The following is a 23,341-nucleotide window of genomic DNA, read 5'->3' as shown; positions in this document are numbered from 1 at the left end:
TGGCAATGGCTATATATAGATATCAGGGTCCTGATAATATAAATGACCTATATATAGTCAATTGTAACGAGCCCTGTGTTTGAATCAGAAATTTTGTAATATATAAATTCAGTGCTAACCGATCATTTCATTTCTCATACAGATATGTGTATGATATTTTTTAAAAGAGGTACGTTGTAGCGATCTTTAGGTCACTTATGATATCGACCAGGTACCCAGATTAGGAACCAGATAAAACAGCTGGCAATGAATATGTATATGACCTATATAATCTGGTAACAAGTCCCTGTGCCTGAATCAGAAACTGTGTAATATTCTATACTAACTGATCTTATAATGTAAACTTCCCATTCTCATACAAGCAAGAGACACACGTAAAGCACATGTGTATGATATTAAAGAGGTACATTTTAATCTCGTATGAAGCTAAAACTATAACGCTATGGTGATAAACATGGCACAGATCTGCAGCATAATGTGGAGTATTAATATATAATTATGCAAATCATATGTGAAAATAAAGTACTGAAATTACGAGTGCAAGAAGTCGCTAACAATATTTGTGACTTAAAAAGAACAGAGAAGTAACTATTGAAGTAAGAACACTTTTATTATGCCTAAGATGATAAAATGTTAATCATAAAATGGGAATACACAGAATGTAAAACAGATTGATTGATTACATGACATTTGGCAGAGAGCACATATATATATATATATTCAGCAACATTATTGATTCAGTGACTATCACTTCAATGACCTTTTTTGAGTAATTAAGTACATGTATATCATTTCAGTGACATCTATCCAATGTATTAGTAAATATTGCAAACAAATTCAGCAACATCCATTATCAATGAAATAATTGATAAAACTGAAAAAAAAAATTCTGGTGTTGATTGATGAAAATAAAAAATGAATTAATTAAAATCAAAATTATGAAATAGATAAGTAAATCAATAGATATAAATATAGTTTTAATACACAATAATTGTACATATCCTGAATAAAAGATTTAATTTACCCTGTAGGTAAGTTTGCAGACTACATAGTTCATAACTACACAAAGGCAATATCACATTATACTAAAAAAGAACTTTCAGATTTTATAGTGCTTGATTTAAGTGTGACTTATCGTGTTTTAGTTAACAATAAAGAACTAAAGAACATATTAATGGAGATAACTATCCTGCTGAAATCCTACTTCCACCTCCCCATGGTGTGCAGGGGCACTGGTTATTGGAAGGATTGATTGATTGATTGTTGGGGTTTAATGCCCGAGCAGCAATATTTCAGCTATATTCAGGCAATGAACATGAAATGATGATGATGATGAAATGAAAAGAAAGGGATGGGACACAAGGATAATAGGGTCGACAAATTTTAATTGCCACAAGATAAAAGGGAGGGATAGGTAAGGTCGGGGAATTTAGCCTCCTGTGGCGGAGCGCAAAGGTTCCTACTCCTATGGAATACCACAGCAGGGTTCTTTCACGTGCGAGGAATGTGGCATCTTTCCCAACACAGTGCACCACTATGGTTTGTGGTCAGATTTTCCGTACTATAGCCTGACAACCCCAGCATGTAACACACCAGGGGTACCCCATTCCACCATCTGGGGCACACATCCCAGTTGCTCTGTGGCTAGGTTTCTGAGCACTTTTTAGTCGCCTTTTACGACAAGCTTAGCGCTGCTGCAGGTTTATTCTTTTGACATCCGGACCTGCACGGGGCTTGGAAGGGGTGTTACATGTACAATTGTATTTTCTCCAATAAAAATCTCAGGTAAATGTCACTGAATTTATAAGTTTCTTGTTGCTGAAAAGCCTACATGGCTGAAGTGAAAAAAAATGACAAATGGTGCTGAATTTATTATCTCCCCTATTTCATGCATTCCAAAGTAAACAAAAAGTTGAAAGTATATAATTAATGATCATTTATGATGCCACAAAATTGCCATGTTCCTGCAGAATTTTCACCTTTTAGAAAAATCAACAAATGATTCCTAATTCCATAATACTTCCTTTTTTTAAAACAGGTTTCAAAAATCTGTTTTAAAAATTGACAATATTTTGACAGCAGTCATTAAGCCTTAGAGATTAATGGTCCTGACAGATACAGGTAAATTGATTCTCACTGTCAGTAATCAATAATTTATAAACTGTTACATGCCAATATATAAATAAATATTAGTTCTTTTTTTTGTGAATACAATGTACTAGTAGTCCTGACAGTATAATTGCTGATTGTAATTGTTAAAATGGTAGGAGTAAGAAATATGTGTCTAAGCCATCTTTGCCTCATTCCTGCAAGAGTTACTTCCCTTAATTAAAGTTATTCAATATTAGTTGAATCAATGGACTGTAAAAAACAAAGCATATGGAATTAAATGCTCTAACTTAATAAAAAAAAGAAGAAAATTTCTCTTTACATTCTTCTCTTAAACTTCTTATGAGACTCTTTTTCAAGTAGATTTTTCTTAACTAAAAAGGAACTTTTTCAATTTTTTTTCACTGGTGTTTGAACTTTTGTTTTGACCATTATATAATCTGCACAGGAGAAATTTCAAATGTGCCAGACAAAAATTAAGCTATAAATCAAAGAAAATAATTTCTCATAAAAAGAAATTAACAGATATTGAGTATGTAACTTATCTTTGGTCAAATTCTAACAACAACAAAACAGGAAAGTGAGAAGGTCACACTGAATATTCTAAAAAATGTTCTGTCAGATGATGGTCATTAATGTGTCTGTTATGATACCTTTTGGTATAACTCAGTCAGTTACCATGGATTTTATTACTCTTTCAGAGCTTACTTATAGATATGTTTTCAATAAAGTATTTTATATTTTGGATTTTGGTTAAAACCATTATTCACAGTATCTATTCTTTTTTTTTACTGATGAAGTTGCGGTGTCCTTAGTAAACTTTATTCATTGACAACAATTCAAACTTTTTCTATCTCTTAAAATATTTATAAAAACAAAACTTGTAAAATATCTCTACTTGTTGCCTATAACCATACCTGTTTTCTCCATTCCTTCTCTGACTTGCTGATAATCTGTGTGTATGTATTACCCATCATGGCTATCAACATGTTCAGTAGCAGGATTGGTACCAATATCATGAATATAGCAAATACAATCTTTGTCACCTCTGGGTACCGAGTATAATTGAAGTCTTGGTACTGAAATTATAAGAAATAATTATAGAATAGACTAGAGCACCAAATGTTTTAAAATTGGAAATGTCTTCTTTAATGTCTATGGTTAACAAACTTTTCAAAAGATTAAACAGAATTGTAAAAATTGAACATTGCTTATAAATATTTATTGTGTTTTGACTGTAGTAGAATAAATAACAATAAAGTACTATATGAAACCAAAACAAACTGCTTATTCATTGATAAACAGTGCAAAAAGACTATCGATCACTTTAATTACAAAAGATATAATTTATTTATAATATGTTTTTTATGATTATCAAATAAATCAATAGTCAAATATACAACTGAATCAGTATATCAGAATCTACAAAAATGTGATAAAGACTCTAGTCACAACATTACACATACATAGAAGTAAGAATCAATACTGAATAGCAACACTCTAACAATGAACAAGGGATTAAATGATAAGACGGTAAAACAACAAAATTTTATGATTTCCATTTCATTGATAAACTTTACATCAAGTATAGTAAAAAATGGGTAAGTCCCGCAAAACACTAAGTTGCTATCGGAACAGCAACCAAAAACCCTTATAATAATGCCTGTCCTTTACATATCACATTTAAAGGGCTATGATTCCTTGTAAGAAATCTGTTTTTTTACAACAGTGCATCAATGCAGAGGTTGCTTATCCTACCAGTGCACCTGTCCAAACAACCAGTTTTTATTGGTGTCTGGCTTGCTCATTCTTGTTGTTAATTTGTGTTGTGGTGCTGTATGTTTTCTTGGTCTACTCTTTGTTCTCAGATTAAGAAAAGCCTGATCCTTCTTCAAGTCATGGTCTTCTGACTATAAATCAGGTTAATTTGACAAACCTTTGTCTACCAAAGAACCCCAAGAATATACAAACATCAATAACTTTAAAATTTCATAATGTATAAAAACATGTACTAGTAACTTTAAAAATGTGACACTGAAAGCTTTAAATCTTCACTCACTACATACATTGTATATCAAAATATCATCATCTAGTACTAATAAATTTAAAAAAATTTAAAAATTTCATTAACATCAATACTTACCAACAAAGGGAAATAAAACATGGTATAACTACATAGAACACGTATAGTCATAAAGATAACATTCTACATGCATCAACACATTACAACACATACAAATGCTAGAAAGCTACAATTAATTGATGAAGGTACCTGTGAAGTGTTTCTCCTGCTTAACTATTGCATGCATGTGGAAAGAACATTGGAATGATAACACACACATATATACATATATATATATATATCATGTACAGGGGAAGTTTGACTGTGTTAGACAAATACATGGGATCATGCAAAGACATCACTTGGAAGACACAATGTTGTAAAACATGTTGAAGAACTTATTGGAAAGTATTCAGGAATCTGCTAAACTTTTCATGTTATAGTTTTCTTAAAAGCTTAAATATCTTTGACAGAAGAATTTATTTTATTTGGATTCTTGATGCTTTTTTATATTCTATATTCCTGTAATATCTTTGACTACAAGTATGTCAGATATGGAAAAATCCACATGAAGAATGATTGTTAAAAAGAAGAAAAATGTATTGATATTTTGTAGAAGTAATAAGCTCAATCTTACAGGACATACATATACAGACAATTGATATCAAGAATCACATGCAGAATGTATTATCCAGATAAAGCGTGTCAGACATAATATGTGTCCCTATGTTCACAGGAAGTACCCAATGTAGTATGTACTAAAACATTTCTACACTACTTTGGAATACTAAAGTATCAATCCATATAAAATTCAGACACCACCTATGGTGATTCATGGTGTAGAACATCCCACCAATCAGACACCACCTATGGTAGAGGTGATTCATGGCGTAGAACATCCCACCAATCAGACACCACCTATGGTAGAGGTGATTCATGGTGTACAACATCCCACCGTCTTTTTGATCTATATATATGCCATATTTCATTATATAACTATAGTGTATTTTGATGAAAACTTTACATTCATTTCAATCTATAATCAACAAAATCATGAATGATCTTTCTTGTAAACCGGCAATTTCATATCCAATCTATATAGTTCTTCATACCCAATCCAATCTATATAGTTTTTCATATCCAGTCTATTTATAGTTTTTCATATCCAATCTATTTATAGTTTTTGTCTAAAAAAGCATTAACTGAATAACTAACAGGTCATGTGGTCTGTTTTTGGATTTAAAATTAAGGTGAACTTGGTTTTGACATACATATACATATGTATCACCCCTGTCTGAATATTACTAAGACTGCTACTTCATAAGTGACTTTACTAAAAGAGAAAAAACTTATTTGATGAAATATTAACTTTGATTTTTTTTGCAACAACTAACACAACTTAAAAGAGAAAAAAATAATTTGATGAGCTACATTTAAATAAAAAAGAAATCTTTAAACTTCAAAACCTGTATATACCAGTAATTCATATCATTTAACTACACTCTTATAAAATTTTCTATTTTTTAATGAACATTGGACACAAATTTTGCAAAAAGTTTTTTCTGTAAGGAATCTTCCATGCATAGATAGCTTTCATGCCTTAAGGATGACCCTTCATTACTGTTTTACACTCTTTACTTACTTTTACAAGTTTTACACATAATATTAATAACCATGACAGTATTAGTACTACTGATATTTCCAATATGAAGGTATAAGTAGTAAGATTGGTATAAATGCATAATTCCCTGCTGTAATTTTGCTGAATACATCATTAAGTTTTAAGTGAAGGATTCTGGGAAGGGAGGTGTACTGATGGTATGTTATGATGTGTTGTGTACAATGTACCTTAAATTCTCCAAGAGTCATCTGAAACAGTGTCATGATTGTATCTCCTATGGAACGGAATCCTTGTGATTGGTTGTCTGTTGATCCTTGAAACAGGAAGTAAAATGCTGAAAAGAGAAATACAACAGTGAGAAAGGTAGATAGATGCTTTGCTCTATATCGGCCTGTTGCTGTTTAAATAGAAACTGGTTGTAATATCACCTATTGTTAATATTTAGAAAAGCATTTTTTAAACTAATTTAAATCAATACTTTATTCCTCTTTAATACCTGCTGTAAATGAAATACTTTGCAGGGTGCAGCTTGATACCATTACAATGAACAAAACATGAACAAGTGGGGAAAATATAGACACATAGTTGATTTGGGATTAATATATGACAAAGCATTGTTGTTTTACACAGAAAAATTAAAAATTTGGAAATTCATCTATAATAACAAAAACTTATGAATCTATATATTTTGTTAGATTCAGCATTTTAAAGAATCTGAGGAAAATTCATTTTGATTATGACCTTTGAAAACAGACCTAAAACCAAAACTTTTATGAACAGTCCGATTCAACATATCAGTGAACCCAAAGGTTGTGGTATGATTTCATACAATTTTTACATTCATTTCAATTTTCAACAAAATCTAATTAAGTTAAGATTTAGACACTGATTTGGACAAAACAGAAGAAAGAGCTACAAATCATAAATCAATCTACACAAACAGAAAAATTCCCAACATCAAAGAACCCAGAGAATTGTAGGTCTTAATACAGTAAGATTCCCAATATCAAAGAACCCAGAGAATTGTAGGTCTTTATACAGTAAGATTCCCAATATCAAAGAACCCAGAGAGATGTAGGTCTTTATCCAGTACAATTCCCAACATCAAAGAACCCAGTGAGTTGTCAGTCTTTATACAGTAAAATTCCCAACATCAAAGAACCCAGAGAATTGTAGGTCTTTATACTGTAAGCTTCCCAACATCAAAGAACCCAGAGAATTGTACACTTTATACAGGAAGATTCCCAATATCAAAGAGCCCAGAGAATTGTAGACTTTATACAGCAAGATTCCCAATATCGAAGAACCCAGAAAATTGTAGACTGTATACAGTAAGATTCCCAATATCAAAGAACCCAGAGCATTGTATACTTTATACAGTCAAATTCCCAATATCAAAGAACCCAGAGCATTGTACACCTTATACAGCAAGATTCCCAATATCACAGAACCCAGAGAATTGTAGACTTTATACAGTAAGATTCCAAATATCAAAGAACCCAGAGAATTTGTAGACTTTACACAGTAAGATTTAAAATATCAAAGAACCCAGTTAATTGTAGACTTTACACAGCAAGATTTAAAATATCAAAGAACCCAGTTAATTGTAGACTTTATACAGTAAGATTCCTAATAGCAAAGAACCCAGAGAATTGTAGGTCTTTATACAGTAAGATTCCCAATATGAGAGAACCCAGGGAATTGTAGACTTAAACAGCATTGGAGGCAGTAATACAGTGGAAACTTGTATAAAATACGTGTTTTATGTTTTATGCCTCTAAATATTGAGCAGGTTGGAACATGACCTCCCAAAAGTAATTCTGACCTTCCCTTGTGTAGTATGGAACCTTGAGGGACATTTTCATATAGATTAATTCATGTATAACCCAAAAGTCTGTGAATGATGATGACGACGACACTGTAATAACATTACACAGCAACATAATAACATATTGACAACATTTTACATGTTTTACAAATACTTCAAAATTCTTAAAATATTCATCAAAGTTCATTTGGATACAAAACACTCAAAAACATAAGAATCAATGAATTGTGAAGCATATTGTGATTTAGTTGCTATGCGTAGTGAGTTATTAAAGTGCTTATTTGGGTAAGCCTAAAATCAGTTAAACTGATGCTTCCAGGTAACAAGAGGCTCCTAGGAGCCTGAATGGCTCACCTTGTTAAATTTTTGCCTTACAAGGGCAATACCTCTAGCAAAGAATTGTCCGACAATTTTCAGTCATGGAAGACTTTGTTAAACTTATCATAAGGATCATTTCATCAACTGAAAGTTTCATTCTATCTATTATAGTTTTGAAGATATTGGCTGAAAAATGCTAAAAACATATTTTTTTATCTTTCAAGGCCAAACTCTAACAAGCAGTAGTCCGAAAACTTTGATCCCCACAAACTATTGTGGGCCTTATCATAATGGTCATTTCAACAACTGAAATTTCATTCTATCAATCATAGTTTTCAAGATATAGGCTGAAAACTGTAAAAAAAAAAATGTAAATTTTCACCTTTCAAAGGCAATATCTCTCACATGGAGTTATCAAACAACTTTGTATCCCTGGAGACTTTTGTGGGCCTTATATGAGGATAATTTCAGCAACTGAAAGAATTTGGCTAAACCTAACAAACTCCTGTGTTTGACCCCTGTGTACTATTTTTAGTAACAGTGGCCATGTTTTTTGACGGTTCAAAAATCCCCACATCAATTCTATGCAGGATACCCCAAGAAACATTCGTACCAAGTTTGGTTCCAATTGGTCAAGTAGTGTCTGAGGAGAAGAGTTTTGAAAAATTGTTAATGATTATGACAAAAATAATGATGACGATCGATGCCAAGTGGTGGCAATAGCTCAAATGGTCTTTGGCTAGATGAGCTAAAAATAGATATCAATCTGAACATGTGTCTTCGTTTTGGGTTTCAAAACTCACAGCTGTTTTGGTTTGATAAGAAAATTAACATGTGCTAAAGTCTAATGATATACTTACAAAGATGCAAAAAAATTTATTTTGTATGTTTTATAATATTGGCAATATACACCTCTAGGTCTCTCACATTACCTTCAGTGAAGCCTGCTAAAAATATGACATATATAACAGCAAATCGGACCAGATCTCCCATACACATTTTGTATATCATTGACACAAATGGACCAGTCAACTGGACACTCCTGTAAAAGGTAAAGTCAGTGTTAGTGTGCAAAACACGCAAACATTGTGTAATTATAAAGGAATTATTTGACAAGAATTAAGTTCACTGCTTTCTGATACAAGTACTTGTATATTAATAAGTACATTATGCTGAAGTACATTAAATTTGGGTTAATACAGTGGTGAACTGGTCTTACAGCCCATGCAGTGATGATGTTCAGGTGATACAGTATAGTCTTTCATTGCCAAAATAACAATCACATTTCTTGGGGTAGTTGAAGATTTTATCTTTCCATCTACATTGCTGAATTACCCAGTCAACTACCCAAGAAAATTCATCAGGTGAATGTTATTTAAACAATTGAAGCCTGAACATCATCATTATATGCACTACAACCAGTTAGGGGTTAGAGTATCTCTTAGACATTTTGAATTTCAAAGTAGCTATGCCAACTCTAAGGTTGGCCTCCTGTGGTGTGAAAAGAATTGAAGAAAAAATACATTTTCAAAATAAGACATATAAAATATATGCAATTAATATGTTTCTATTGTATATTACCATACTATCTTTACTAATTGATAATTTTCATGAATGATAAAATTGTCAAAAATGTTGAATTAAAAGTAAAAATAGCTAATATCATGTTTAATTGATTTTAGACAAGATGCCCTTTTTAGTTTCTAATTAGTACTTAAAAAGTTGTTATTGATTCCAAAAACATATAAGTCATGAAAATGGCATATGTGATCTTTCAATTGTGCTGTAATAAAACAATAATCCATTATATAGATATATAATATTTGTTATTTTACAACCCAAGCATTTATAGGTTATTAATTTAATATTTCCTGACAAATTTTCCCACAGTATAAAGAGGTCAAGCAAACCCAGTTACATCATTTGTTAATACTGATATTTATAAAATATATACATTGTCTGTAGCAGATTTTTCTGTGCTAAGTGTGCAGGAATAATGTAATTTAACTTCCTTGGCTTTCAACTAAGATTAAAAAAATTCAATTTTAAAAGAGGAAACTGAAAATAAAGATAAATTTTGAAAATGTAATCATTCAGCCAATAAAATATCTGTTAAAAAAGGGGTGAGGGGATTGTTATGTGCCAATCACTGCTATGGTGTCCTTAAAAGATTTACTGCAGTATGCACTTAAAACTATTTAAACAATACAATTTTTGTATGCTAACATTCACAAAGTTGTGGTGCTTTGAATTGATACATCAATATTTTAATTTCAAAATTAATTCATATTACTAATTTTCATGGTATAAAATGTTCTTGCATAATAACAGTTTTTGAAATATGATCATTGCAAATAACTAACAAGCATATTGACAATCTAAGTAATGAAATACTAAAATATGCAACATAATTTAACTGGTTTTGAATACTATTCAAAATCCTTCTACTTAAAATGAGGCAAGAAGTTCTCCATACATATTATTTATTTTCTTCAAAGCAAAAGCTATCTGATTAAATCACATGCAACTCTTTAATTTTTTACTGTTAAACTGTGCAATCCTGTCAAAGGCATGTAGAAAACAGCATTAGAAAAGTTAGAGGGCACAAACTTCAGATTATATACATCACAAAGCACACTCAACTGTGTGAGTACCTCCAGTGCCTTGGGCAATAAACACCCCGAAAATAACACCAAATTTCAGAAAATCATCCTTGAGCATTATAATCATCATTACTACCATATATCCAGTAGCAGCATATCCCCTGTAATTTATAATACGCCACTTCTTAACGCAACTATATTAATTTACATGAAGTAAAATATGCGAGGGATTTATTTTTCATTCGTAACGGTAGTATAATACACTGTTCAGTAGTTTTAACAAGCAGATTCTTTATATAAAGACTTCAGATTATTTTAGAGGTTGAAAACATAAGAAGATAATAAGTCTATCGCAGTGTTCAAGGATTTTTCAAAATTTTAGGTTCCCACACTTAAAATTTGCTTTAACAAATTCTTTTAAAAAATTCAAGCTTTCTACTTGTCACAGGGAAAGTGAGCATAATACTGTGAAAATACTTTAATTCATGGATACCAATTTTTGTGGATTAGTGAAGAATCACAGGTTTGTGGATTCTTGAATTTGTGATTTTGAGGTTTTCAGTATGTAGATCAAAGGAAATCTCTTTTTTTTTGTTGGGAACCAAATTTCATTGATTGGCCTACTCAAGAAAACCACGAAAATTGGTACCTCATGAACAATAGTACTTTCATAGCAATAAGCTTTCCCACACACAAAATTGCAATTGCCCCATGGGAGAGGAAAATGGAATCCAAGAACATTGCAATGATTGTTTTAGTTTTGTGAATATTCGGCCCATTATTATAGAAAAACCTTAGACAAATCTTAACCTTAGCTGTGATGGTTGAACATAACATTTTACCAATTATCTTTACACATTACCAGTAACTGTTAGCAGGCATTTTAAAAGTAGAAAAAATATGAGCAAAGCTGACTTGATGATACCCTTGCCTTTGCTCCCCACCCCACTCTTTGATTGCTTAATAGTAAAGTGTCAATGTTCTGCATCTGGAAACCCATAAAATCATTAGCATGGAAAACAAATTAGAAGTTGCATAATGGCACCATGTAATAAAGAATGTATGAAAGTTGCATCAAATTCCATTCAATGGTTTTTACAAAAGTTGTGGATTAGAAGATGGCCCATAAAGACAACATCCATGCCCCAAAGTCATTCAAATGGAAAAACCAAAAACAATGGCATCCCGTGAAGTTTCAATTAAGTAATCTTTCTAAATAATTCCATTCAACAGTTTGAAAGGAGTTGCATAATACAAACTGGGGATGGGTGAATGGACAGAAGAACAAACAACATGATCACTATATACCTCCTGTTTATCAAGCAGGGGGCAGACAAACATTGGGAAATATTAATAATTCAAACTAAAAAATATTGTTTAGCAGTCAACACTAGAAAAACACAACATAAAAAAAAACCAAAAAAAAAAAAACATATGTTGAGAGAGAAAATTAATCACACAACTGCATTTAGAAACCATTATATGACAATCCTGAATGTTATATATATTATCTAATACTAGTAAATCGCAAAAACATGCAAAAAAAATAAATGAGAGAAAATTCAGCAGATGATTTCACAAAAGTTGTGTTATGTCAATTTGCTGAATTTTGATTGGTTCAATATGAGGGTAATATTCTGCTCTATCACATGTCTCAGAGGGTGATAGTTTTTTTGTCTATTACCCTCTCATGCAGATTTAAACTGGTTTCAGTAAATGAAATTTGGCAGATGTTACGATGCCAGGTCTACTATGAATCTCTTATTGTATTGTCAAATTAAAAAGGGACTGAGGTTGGAACTGGAGAATAAAGTTTTCTTATGTGTGTTTATGTCATTGTTGTTAGATTTCCATACACTGAATCCTTGATTTTTTTCTTTTTTTTTTGGGGGGGAGGGGTTTAGAGGGTTGGTTGTTGTTGTTAATGCTGTATGTAAAAACCAACAGCTATAGATGGATTAAATAATCATGTACAGTAAAAATTGGAAGAAAATGAAACAATATTGATATTACATACCTTAGAGGGTGATAGAGAGTTTGTTTTCCCTTGAAAATACATTGTCACCCGTGGCTACGCCTTGGAATGACAATGATTTTCTTGGGGTAACAAACTGTCCTATCACCCTCTTAGCTATATGTTATTTAACGGCATTTAATATCACATTACACAAGCTAATCATTACTTATGTTTACCATGACACTAACAACTTTTTTGTGAAATTGACTCCTGTAGGGCAAGCTTCAAGTTAACATACAAAAATCAGTATAAAAACAACAAACATACCTTGCAAAGAAGAGAAGGAAAGACCAAGCTGTTGGTGTAGCTATAATTAACAGGATATCTTCAACAACACGTAACTGAAGAAAGCGGAATGGTACACATGCCAGTAGTAGAACACATGAGAGTAGGTATAATGTTAATGCTGGAGCATGTCTCTGTAATAATAGAAAGTAAAACACAACTGATCAGTGTGTCTTTGTAATAATAGATAGTAAAACACAACTGACCAGTGTGTCTCTGAAATAATAAAAAGTAATACACAACTGATCATTGTGACATATTTAAATGACTGAATAAGAAATCTGTGAGCCAATGCTCACTAGTGATACCCTGCTTTCAATCACAATATAGGGAAAATATACGAAGTCCTCGGTAAACAGTAAGTTGTCTGATTTTTCCTGAAATTAATATGGCATATGGCATACCCACAAGGATAAATGTGTTAATATTTTCAAGCTGCTGTGATGAGTAAATGTGACGGAAAAAATTGTTACACATGGACAAGGGTTAAACAATTTATCCCTTATTTTGAAGTGGGAGTATAATAAAAGAATTTCATGAGTACTTTACCATGAACAATATCCTAGAAAAGTTTGTCTTAGTCCTTAATACATGCATTTATTATTGTGGTTTCGACAATGTAGAGTACAATGCCATTTCATTCTTTGCCACCAGATATAATTATTGTAATTACAACACTGTTATATATTTTTTTTCAAATTAGTAGTAGAAAAGACACCAGAATTGTACACCACAAAATACTGTACTTACACAATTATTGAGAAAACTCCAGAATCCCTGAGCTCCTATTTCAAAACAATCTACGACTAATGTTAATATACATCCTAGAAGAGTAAAAATTTCAGCAACAAAGCGAACCTGAAATAAACAAAATAAATTCTATTACATTCAGTTCTATATCATTTCATCATTGATATGTTTAAATAAATACAGAATTTTTTGGTCTATACTAAATTTGACTAGCTGGAATCACGAATCTACCAATAATTTCACAAAGAGTTATTTCATGAGTAATGGGTCTAGATTTTCTCACTGCTATATTCACAACTGCTTTTCTAATTGATACTGGTATATATTGTTTATATATCTATATTATATTATTATCTATATTATATATATATATAAATGCGGTAGCAGGAATATTAGAGTCAAACTTTGGCAAAAGGTCTTTCATACTGATTATATAATATATAAGAATAAGAGAAATCCTTTTTTGAGTGATCCCAAGTGACTTGAGAGGATGTTAAACTGTACTTTGTTGTCTCCTCAGCCCATGACTGTACACTTACAATATCTATTGAACCACTAACCTGTGTACTGTACATTTTGATATCCATTGAACCCTGAATCTTTGTACTGTACACTTACAGTATATATTGAAACATGAAGCCGTGTACTGTACACCTACAATATCTATTGAACCATGAAGCTGTGTACTGTACACCTACTATATCTATTGAAACATGAAGCTGTGTACTGTACATTTATGGTATCTATTGAACCATTAACCTGTGTACTGTACACTTATGTTATCTATTGAACCATGAAGCTGTGTACTGTACACTTATGGTATCTACTGAACCATGAACCTGTGCACTGTACACTTATGATATCTATTGAACAATGAACCTGTGTACTGTACACTTACAATATCTATTGAACCACGAACGGCAAGCAGGTTTTCTGTAGGAGGTCTAGTATACACAGATGTACTAATTAATGCTAGATGTAGAAATGCCAGTACCAGACGTATGAAGAATCGTTTCTACAAAAACAATGAATATAATTATACAATACAAATGAAGGATTTTTAACATATATTTCATCAAAAGATAAAGTGAGGGCTGATTCTTTATATTTAAACCTGTATTTAACAACTTTAGAAATTCAAAATGAATACGTTTTGAAATATATCCTAAAAGATGTTACAAGCAAAAATATGATTTGTACAAACCCTGATCAATGTTATTTACAGCTCTAGGTATGATGTGTCCATATCCTTAGGAATGTTTATACAACATAAAGCAGTTTTGTAAGTAAACCTTGTGAAAGTCTTCATTATAGCTGTAAGAAAGATTTTTAGGTTTTCAAAACTGCATTAACTTGGTGAATGCCAAATAAGATTTGTTTGTTTATAAGTAAGGTTTATATATATACCCTAGCAAATGTTTTCCATTTTTCATCCAGCAACTGTCTCATCACACCACCTTCTAACATCTCTAAGTGTTCATCTGTCTCTCCATTTATTATAATCATGAGAGCTGAATCAAAGTCTGTAAAGTGTAATAATCAAATGTGATTTATTGAAATAACATACAAAAGGAACAAAAATCAATTTTACTCAATTACTCTGAATTTATAATTTAAAAAATAAATTTACACAATGATGAAGAAAATTATTCATGAAGAGTGCTTTCAGAAAAGTAAGAAAACCAATTTATAGCAGAAATCCTACAAAACATTTCTAAAGCAAGTTTTAGGACAGAATTTGTGTCTGTTTTCCTGTTGATTAAGAATGATTCACAACTGCTGAACATTTCTATTAATGACGAGGATAACATTGTTAACAAATTACAATATTCAACCAAAAATGTTTAAGCAATTTTTTTTCTCTCAATAAAATGAAGAGCTTCGAGGCTTGCAGAACATTAACGTAAACTTTACACATGACAATGTTCTGTAGAATACGTGTAAAAATATATTATTCATAATTAAGGTTCTGTGAGACACAAAACAAAACAAATTATTTTAAAGAAAATGGAATATGAATAATTGATAAGGTGGGTTGTAAAATAAAAAGGTCCATTTCATGCTGTGTTTAATCTAAACACAAGAATCTGGTTTCTGGATAAACAAGTGTAAATACAACAGGACACTGGAGAATTCATTCATTATTTAGCCTAGATTTTATCATCTTAAATCAAATTTACTTTCATGTATAAAAAAACCAATAAAAAACACCTCATTGCTGCTTTCTCATGAAATATATGAATCTTATTCTAACAGTCATCATGCTATCTGTTAAAACTACAATGCACTTGTAGAGTATCTAAAAACATGCTTCTAAGCTTGATTAATTTTCTCTTAAACAGCAGAAAACTAAGACCATATTTCAAGTAGAAATTCACATTAGGATATTTCCAAAATTCTTGATTTACCCAAATCTGCAAGTTGTCTGATAAGTCAACATTTTCTCAAGATACTTTCATTTACAAGGATCTAATTAGTTCTATTTGACCAGGAAAACTCAATTCCAGATGTTGTATGAAACTTGACCCAACTATCATTTCTACGAATAGTGTATTGTAAGCTGTAGCATAAAAAGATAGTTAAAACTTTTCAGTTTGGTTAATTTTCTGCCAACTTTGATGGTAAGACAAAGTTAACCCACAGGATTTTGCTACAAATGACATTAATACCGCTATTTTTTTCTACAACAGCACCTATTAATAATGCACTTGTATTTCTTTTTGTAAGTTGACCAATTAAGATTCTTCTTAAAAATTTGTTTTACTATCATTTTTGAGAAATTTGAAATAAAATTAAATGAATGTGTGGTTAAGTACACCGATCGTATAAAAACTGATCAAAGAACATTTCCTGTGACAATATGAATGTCAAACATGTTTTGTAGGCCAGATTTTAAATATGTGCTGTGAAGATAAATAATATGAAATTAGTTTAATTAATTGCCTGAAATGGAGTGCAAAATGTGCCACGTTTAAATAAAACGTACATTCTTTGAGAAAACTTAAGAAAATGACTAAATGAATGAATGCAAGCTGTAAAAAGGTCAAATATGGCTGAAAGCTCATAGCATCTTCACTAAAAAGGTAATTTTATGACTGAAAGTACAAAGCATCTTCAACAAAAGAAGATAAACATAAATTTTGTTACTTCCATAATTATTTGGATTTGTTTGTTATCACTAAATATAAACTTGCACTTTGGAATTTTAAAATATTGCTGAAACTAGATTTTTGTCTATAACAAAACAAATGAAAGACATAAAATGAACAAAGCCATGACCATTGAGTATGATTAACCGGTATTTTATAGAATATATACAAGTTGTTAACCTTGCTGGACCACTATACTGGTAAAATTAATAGGATAATTGTTTGGTAGGAGTACAAAATCAAAATATGATCAAGAGCGCTGAAGAAAAACAATTAGACTTAAATAGTGTGCAGAACTTGTTCAGCCCACAAGTTCAATCTTAAAGCATTCTAGAACCAGGAATTATATTTTGGATAGTCAATTGATTATCCTATTTATTATAAAGATTTTCAACCATAAATTCTAAATTTTGTAACTGGTGGATTGATATTTGTGTTGTGATGTTTTTATGGGAGAAAGTCAAAGAGAAAAACAACAAAATTATTAGTGTGAATTATCGAAAACTTTTTCACATAGAATATTTGATAAATCACTGCTATCTATATACATGTAATAAGATTCTAACATAAACCAAAAAAGCAGAAGTTTGAATCCCTATTAAAATAATTTCTTATAAATATTTAGTTAGAGAGAGTCTTTCAGCCATCACTAAAAACTAACATACTAACATATAACCTAACAAAAGGCATGATTTTGAAATGATTCCTTATTACAAAAATGAAATTGACGAATTGTAAAATTTTTCAGTACCTGACCAGCATCCTGATAGCAAAGGACAATAAAAGATTCAGTGAAGATGTATACTATAACACTATATAATACTTTTACACACTTACAAAATACAACAGTATTGTTTAATAAATACTGTAGTTTGAAGGGTTTCTTTGACCATTTTCTGCTTATTTTAATTGAGTGCAATCAGAACTCACTTTTTTTTTTTCATGACATGAATATATGTAGATTCTATAACATTTCAAACCTATCACTTCAAACACAGGGACTTGCTCCCACTATCATATATAAAGCTTGACTTATACATAAACACAAAGCAAACTGAAAATGAAGTCAAATCTAGGATCACCAACATAATGTTAATATTTTATTTGGCTGCATATTTTATAGTGGGAGCAAACCTCTGTGCTTCAAAGACTGTAAACTCACAGACACTAAAAAAAGATTAAGTTTAAAATTAAAGTTATGTAATTTCTTGGCTTACTTTCTTAAAAGAATGACTTCAAGTTTTAATGGTCATATCTTTTTCAGTGATTGGAAGGGAACTTACTTCAGTAACTTTTGAAGAACCCTAAACAATACTTACAATACTCAATACTAGTAATCCAAAACTTTGCATTCTTATAGAATAAGATAAACAAAAAAAAAACACAACAGCTGACTATACTCACTAGAGTCTCCATTGGGTCCTATAGAATCTATTGAATGTAGTGGATATACTGAACATGTTATATTACTGTATCTCCAGAGTTCCTGCAAAAACAAACCGTTTAACATCATTATACAAGGATATTTTAACTGTTTAAACAGTTGACTGAAAGCAATCCCTTCCATACTTCTGAAAAGTCTTATATAAAGAGAATGGGTATGGTGAATATTTCAAAGGGACAATAACCCCATTGGGATGAAACCCGTCAAATCAAGGCCACCAATGGGTCTTCAATGAACAACAAGAAAACCCTTACAACACTTGGCAGCTGCAGCAAGCCCCCAAACCATATTATACACAGAAGTAGCAAAATAGTTGCCTGTATATAATCCAGCAACATAAAGTAAACTGAAAGTAATAACAAACAAGGCACACAGAGACCAGAAAATACTGACTTGGGACTGGCATAAAAAATGTGGTTGGGTAAAAGTACTTTTGTGTGATTACATTCTTAAAACTTACCACTGTGGAAAAAATATCGAACTATTAAACATGCCTAAAATCCGTTCAAAATGTCTAAGTTCCTTGTTAAAACCAAATAAAGAGACTGATTATATGCAACACAAATGCACAACCAATAGAAAAGACTACTAGCAGTTAACTGACATGCCAGCTGAAGACAACTTTAAACCTACAAAATTGAAAAAGTTATGTCCTCATAGTTATAGTCTATACAATGATGACTAAAAAAACCTGCATTTACAGTCATACCAAGGGACAACACTAACCTGTTTTTTCAGTTATACCCAGGGACAAAAGAAACCTGCCTTTTCAGTCATACCAAGGGACAACAGATACCTGCCTTTTCAGTCATACCAAGTGTCAACAGATACCTGCCTTTTCAGTCATACCAAGGGACAACAGATATCTGCCTTTTCAGTCATACCAAGTGTCAACAGATACCTGCCTTTTCAGTCATACCAAGTGTCAACAGATACCTGCCTTTTCAGTCATACCAAGGGACAACAGTAACCTGCCTTTTCAGTCATACCAAGTGTCAACAGATACCTGCCTTTTCAGTCATACCAAGTGTCAACAGATACCTGCCTTTTCAGTCATACCAAGGGACAACAGTAACCTGCCTTTTCAGTCATACCAAGTGTCAACAGATACCTGCCTTTTCAATCATATCAAGTGAAAACAAATACCTGCCTTTTCAGTTATAACAAGGGACAATCGTAACCTGTCAGATATACACAAAGAATACAGAAAACTGTTAAAACAGGGACCATTGGAACATGCTTTATAATACAATAAAATGCTCTATAGTGCAAAAATACTAGCCTATACTCATATAGCTTATAAAAGGGAGACAACTGATGAAATCTGGAAAAGTTCCATTATTTACAGCAACAAAACAATGGCCCTAATAATAAACAAACATGGAACTTATCCATGTCAATATTTGGCATTTGCCTGTCATTCAAACATCTACAGAGAGATCAAAGTCTTAGTAGAGGAATTTAACTGCATTTTTACGACACCTCTCTACCCACGATCGTTGAAATAATTTAATTGACATATGTATTGAACTCTTTGATCAACTATTTGCACAGGTATTCAAAATCTTCTCCATTTTGTTGCCTGGTAATTCCATGTTTTTAATCAATACACCTTTTCTAAACATAGAGCTTTAAAAGGTGGAAGATAAATAGAAGACAACAGCGTTACTTATCACTTAATGTTCAACACTGATTACATTGGGTACTAGAAATTGATTTTGTTGCAATTTATTGAGGGTACAAAAATCAATGTACATATCCCTACTGAAACTAATGAAACTATTAGACTCATCGTTTGAATCAAAAAGGACTTGTTGGGTACACCAAACATATCATGAAATCACTATTATTTCAATAAAATGTAGGTGCACAAGTTGATGAGTACACACTTTCTTTCATAACAGGTAACATATCAAGCCAACGTTTTCTCCATTGGTAATTCATGAAAGTGCATTTGCATTAAGATGGTGCAGGCATTTGCACTTTTTAACTTCAGTCATTTGTTTTTTTTTTACTTTTCCATCATCACTGCATATGTACTGGAAAATACTTACTCCTTTCACTTTAATATAATAATGTGCAATGATTATTTTGTAGTGTTTAAAAGAAGTGACTGCACAGTACACAGTAACAATTGGAAATAACAGGGGCACTCTTGATAAGTAAAACAATTGTGATATTTGTATTGGAACAAACAGATAACATTATTTTCTAAATATGTGTGCAAGTTGAAAGTAGGACCAGAAAATTCAAAACATTTATCATTTGGATACAAATAGTAAATTAGATAATACAGGTTTATAATATCTGATTTCATCCAATGAGCCAAGTATCTACTACTTTCTTCTGTTTTTGTCATTTTTCCATTTCATTTTTGCAACAAACTGAATTTTATTAATGGTATTGTAATCTACCAGTACTGGTAGGATTTTTTTAATTATCGTTATATTGGAATACCTAGATGGCTCCAATAACCAGCTCTAAGTATCAGTGGTCCCCCTAAGATATTACAGATAGCATCCTACTAAACCCTGAATTTCAATACTGCATCTTGCATCTAAAAATTATAGCATCACCTTTGTATTGGACCCTATTAAAATTTCTTTTTGGAAAGCATCCTGGTAAAAAATACAGCATCAAGGCAATGTGATGTTATATGTTCATTGGGAGATCACTAGGTATGAGCCAGCATGACATAGGTTTATACTTTATACATATATAAGACCATGGTGAAACTTTTGCATTTGTTTTTCTTATAACATAAACACTAATTTTAACAAGTACTGGAATGTTTCTGACATCACATGTAATTTTTGGTTGCAACCACAAAAACAAACTTCTTTTTTTTTTTTTTTTTTAAATCAGAACTGAAGCCATGAGTCAACTATAGAAGATCAATGGTTACTGCTAGTACAATTTTTTTTTGTATTCTTAAAAGAAAAGGCTTTGAATAAAAAATATGAAGTGTAATTTCCCTAAAATTCTATGATATGAAACCAGTATAATTGGATCAATTTTTAAAGAGAGATCAATTTCCTAAATCATACCCACAAAGAACATTTTCATATATAGATTAGCATTAGACGCCCTCATTTACTTAGCTAGGAGATATGTTAAACAAATATCTAAACAGAAGTCACTTTTCAATTAAAAAAGGTAAATTTGAAAGTTATTGACAAAATTTTAACAAGAGGACATGAAGGTCATATTTTGAAATAGCGACCATTATCAGTATTCAAAAATCTTGAAACCAGAAGATGATTAAAAACATGAGATGCTAAAATACATTTAATTTAAACGTCTTTTCTAAATCAATTATGAATAAATTCCTTTTGAATTTTCAAATGAAAAGCTGCTCATAGCAGACATATCGATCCTTATTCAAAAAGTGATTAGTCTTTCAAAATGTCCATGAGATTATGATCCTTGACAGCAATTTATTAGTAAGCCCTTTCAATATAAATTTCACAATCTAACTTGAAAAGTACACAGCTTATGAAATGCCTTTTCTATTTAATGAAATTTTAAACAGCAGGATTGTACCAAGTCTTTTATAAGTTTCCCCTAAATTAATCTTATTTAAAACCAATATTCTATGTGGACTACTCAAGCTCACCTGGAAAATATTGGTATATTGAAACTTGATAAAGATGGAATATATTTGAAATTTCTTATGCCTGGGTTTCAAATATGAAGGGTTCCTTGAATATCAACTATAAAAGACAAATTCATAAAAGCATCTTTTTTGAATAAAGATGAAAGAATAAAAAATGATATGTAAACCATAAAGGTCTATTGAAGTGTTAAGTTGAAGTTAGGTTGGAGTGAACATCTAGGTTGGTTGGAGTGAATGGCTAGGCTGGTCAGAGTGACCTATTAAGTTGGAGTGAACAGCAAGGTTGGTTGGAGTGAACTGTTAGGTTGGAGTGAACAGCTAGGTTGGAGTGGTGAACAGCAAGGTTGGTTGGAGTGAACTGTTAGGTGGGAGTGAATGGCTAGGTTGGTTGGAGTGAACGACTAGGTTGGTTGGAGTAAACTGTTAGGTTGGAGTGAATGGCTAGGTTGGTTGGAGTAAACTGTTAGGATGGAGTGAATGGCTAGATTGGTTGGAGTGAACTGTTAGGTTAGAGTGAATGACTAGGATGGGGTAAGCCCTGAACAGTATGAATGAAAGAAACAGTACAGTCAGAATAGATCAGAAAGTGAATTATGATATATTTTGCAATAAAAGTAGAAACACACACACATACAAAAAAAGGGTTCACTTAAACCACTACACCAACAGATAACCTTACAAAATCATTACTGAACTTTAAAGAATGGCTTCACATAGAAGTCAAAAGATCTGTCCAGAAGTCGTGCTCTCTATATATACTCAATGACGATCCCATCTTTAATTATACATCCCACAAATGGAAAGTTTCACGTAATGAAGCTCTCTGTTTCTTCCTGTGAGTATATTTACTATTTACTTACTTCTAGCAGAGTCAACATCATTGAAATCATATTCTAACATTCAACACCATTAAAGATACCGTAATCAATATTCGCCCCTCGTCATTAATTAGATACAACAGATATATAGGTCAATTCATTTTCTAATCTATGCAAACATAACATTTAAAACTTTAATGATTGATTTCCAATTGATTTGACCCCTAACAGTCCAAATTGTTTTGACATTATAATGAAATTACTATGGGCATGCCAGAACAAAATGCTATTATTAGTTTTTTATATAAAATTCCAATAGAACCCAGATTGATAACCATCAATTTTTTTACACTTTAATAGTAGCTTTTAAAGAGGAATTAAATTTGTTTATTATTTTTCATCTCAACCAAGAGTATGGTGTGGGAGCAAAGCAAACAAAAAATAAGAGCAGACCCCAGAGCAGATTCACAAATGGATGCCCCTGCTCCCATTTGGATGCTAAACAAATAAGACTTCTAAAGGCTTCCCAATTATCTTTCCAGTGTCTAACAATAGTCATCTTCTGTAATGCACATCAAACAATTGAAACTTCATTATCAAGTTCAAACGAAATACATTAAACCATTCAAGTGTACAAGAAACACAGAGACAGACATGGTGATTCTTGTATACACACGAAACTTTGCTTTGGGTATAAACATAGAATACCGGTAGGAATTAT

General features: G+C 31.6%; 1 protein-coding gene across 3 annotated transcripts in view; it reads right to left on the bottom strand.

Annotated features, from left to right (window-relative positions):
• LOC148629797 (transient receptor potential cation channel subfamily V member 5-like) overlaps positions 1–23,341 on the bottom strand; it is a 57,213-nt gene that overhangs the window by 8,209 nt on the left and 25,663 nt on the right. For 2 of the 3 annotated variants that reach the window (XM_088557240.1, XM_088557251.1), the window contains exons 7-15: positions 18,147–18,228; positions 15,001–15,116; positions 14,492–14,608; positions 13,594–13,701; positions 12,826–12,977; positions 8,871–8,980; positions 6,020–6,126; positions 4,382–4,405; positions 3,027–3,188 (exon numbers count right to left, since the gene is read on the bottom strand). In XM_088557240.1, the coding sequence (XP_088413366.1) occupies positions 3,027–3,188; positions 4,382–4,405; positions 6,020–6,126; positions 8,871–8,980; positions 12,826–12,977; positions 13,594–13,701; positions 14,492–14,608; positions 15,001–15,116; positions 18,147–18,228 (978 nt within the window). The remainder of the gene's footprint in view (positions 1–3,026; positions 3,189–4,381; positions 4,406–6,019; positions 6,127–8,870; positions 8,981–12,825; positions 12,978–13,593; positions 13,702–14,491; positions 14,609–15,000; positions 15,117–18,146; positions 18,229–23,341) is intronic. The other variant, XM_088557261.1, reaches the window with a different exon arrangement.

This window comes from Perna viridis, chromosome 1 (assembly GCF_037379345.1).
Source record: "Perna viridis isolate PV_CMFRI_1.1 ecotype Kerala chromosome 1, ASM3737934v1, whole genome shotgun sequence".
Taxonomy (NCBI): Eukaryota; Metazoa; Mollusca; class Bivalvia; order Mytilida; family Mytilidae; genus Perna; species Perna viridis.
Note: the sequence above shows the minus strand (reverse complement) of the source record. Positions and strands in the feature narration are given on the sequence as shown.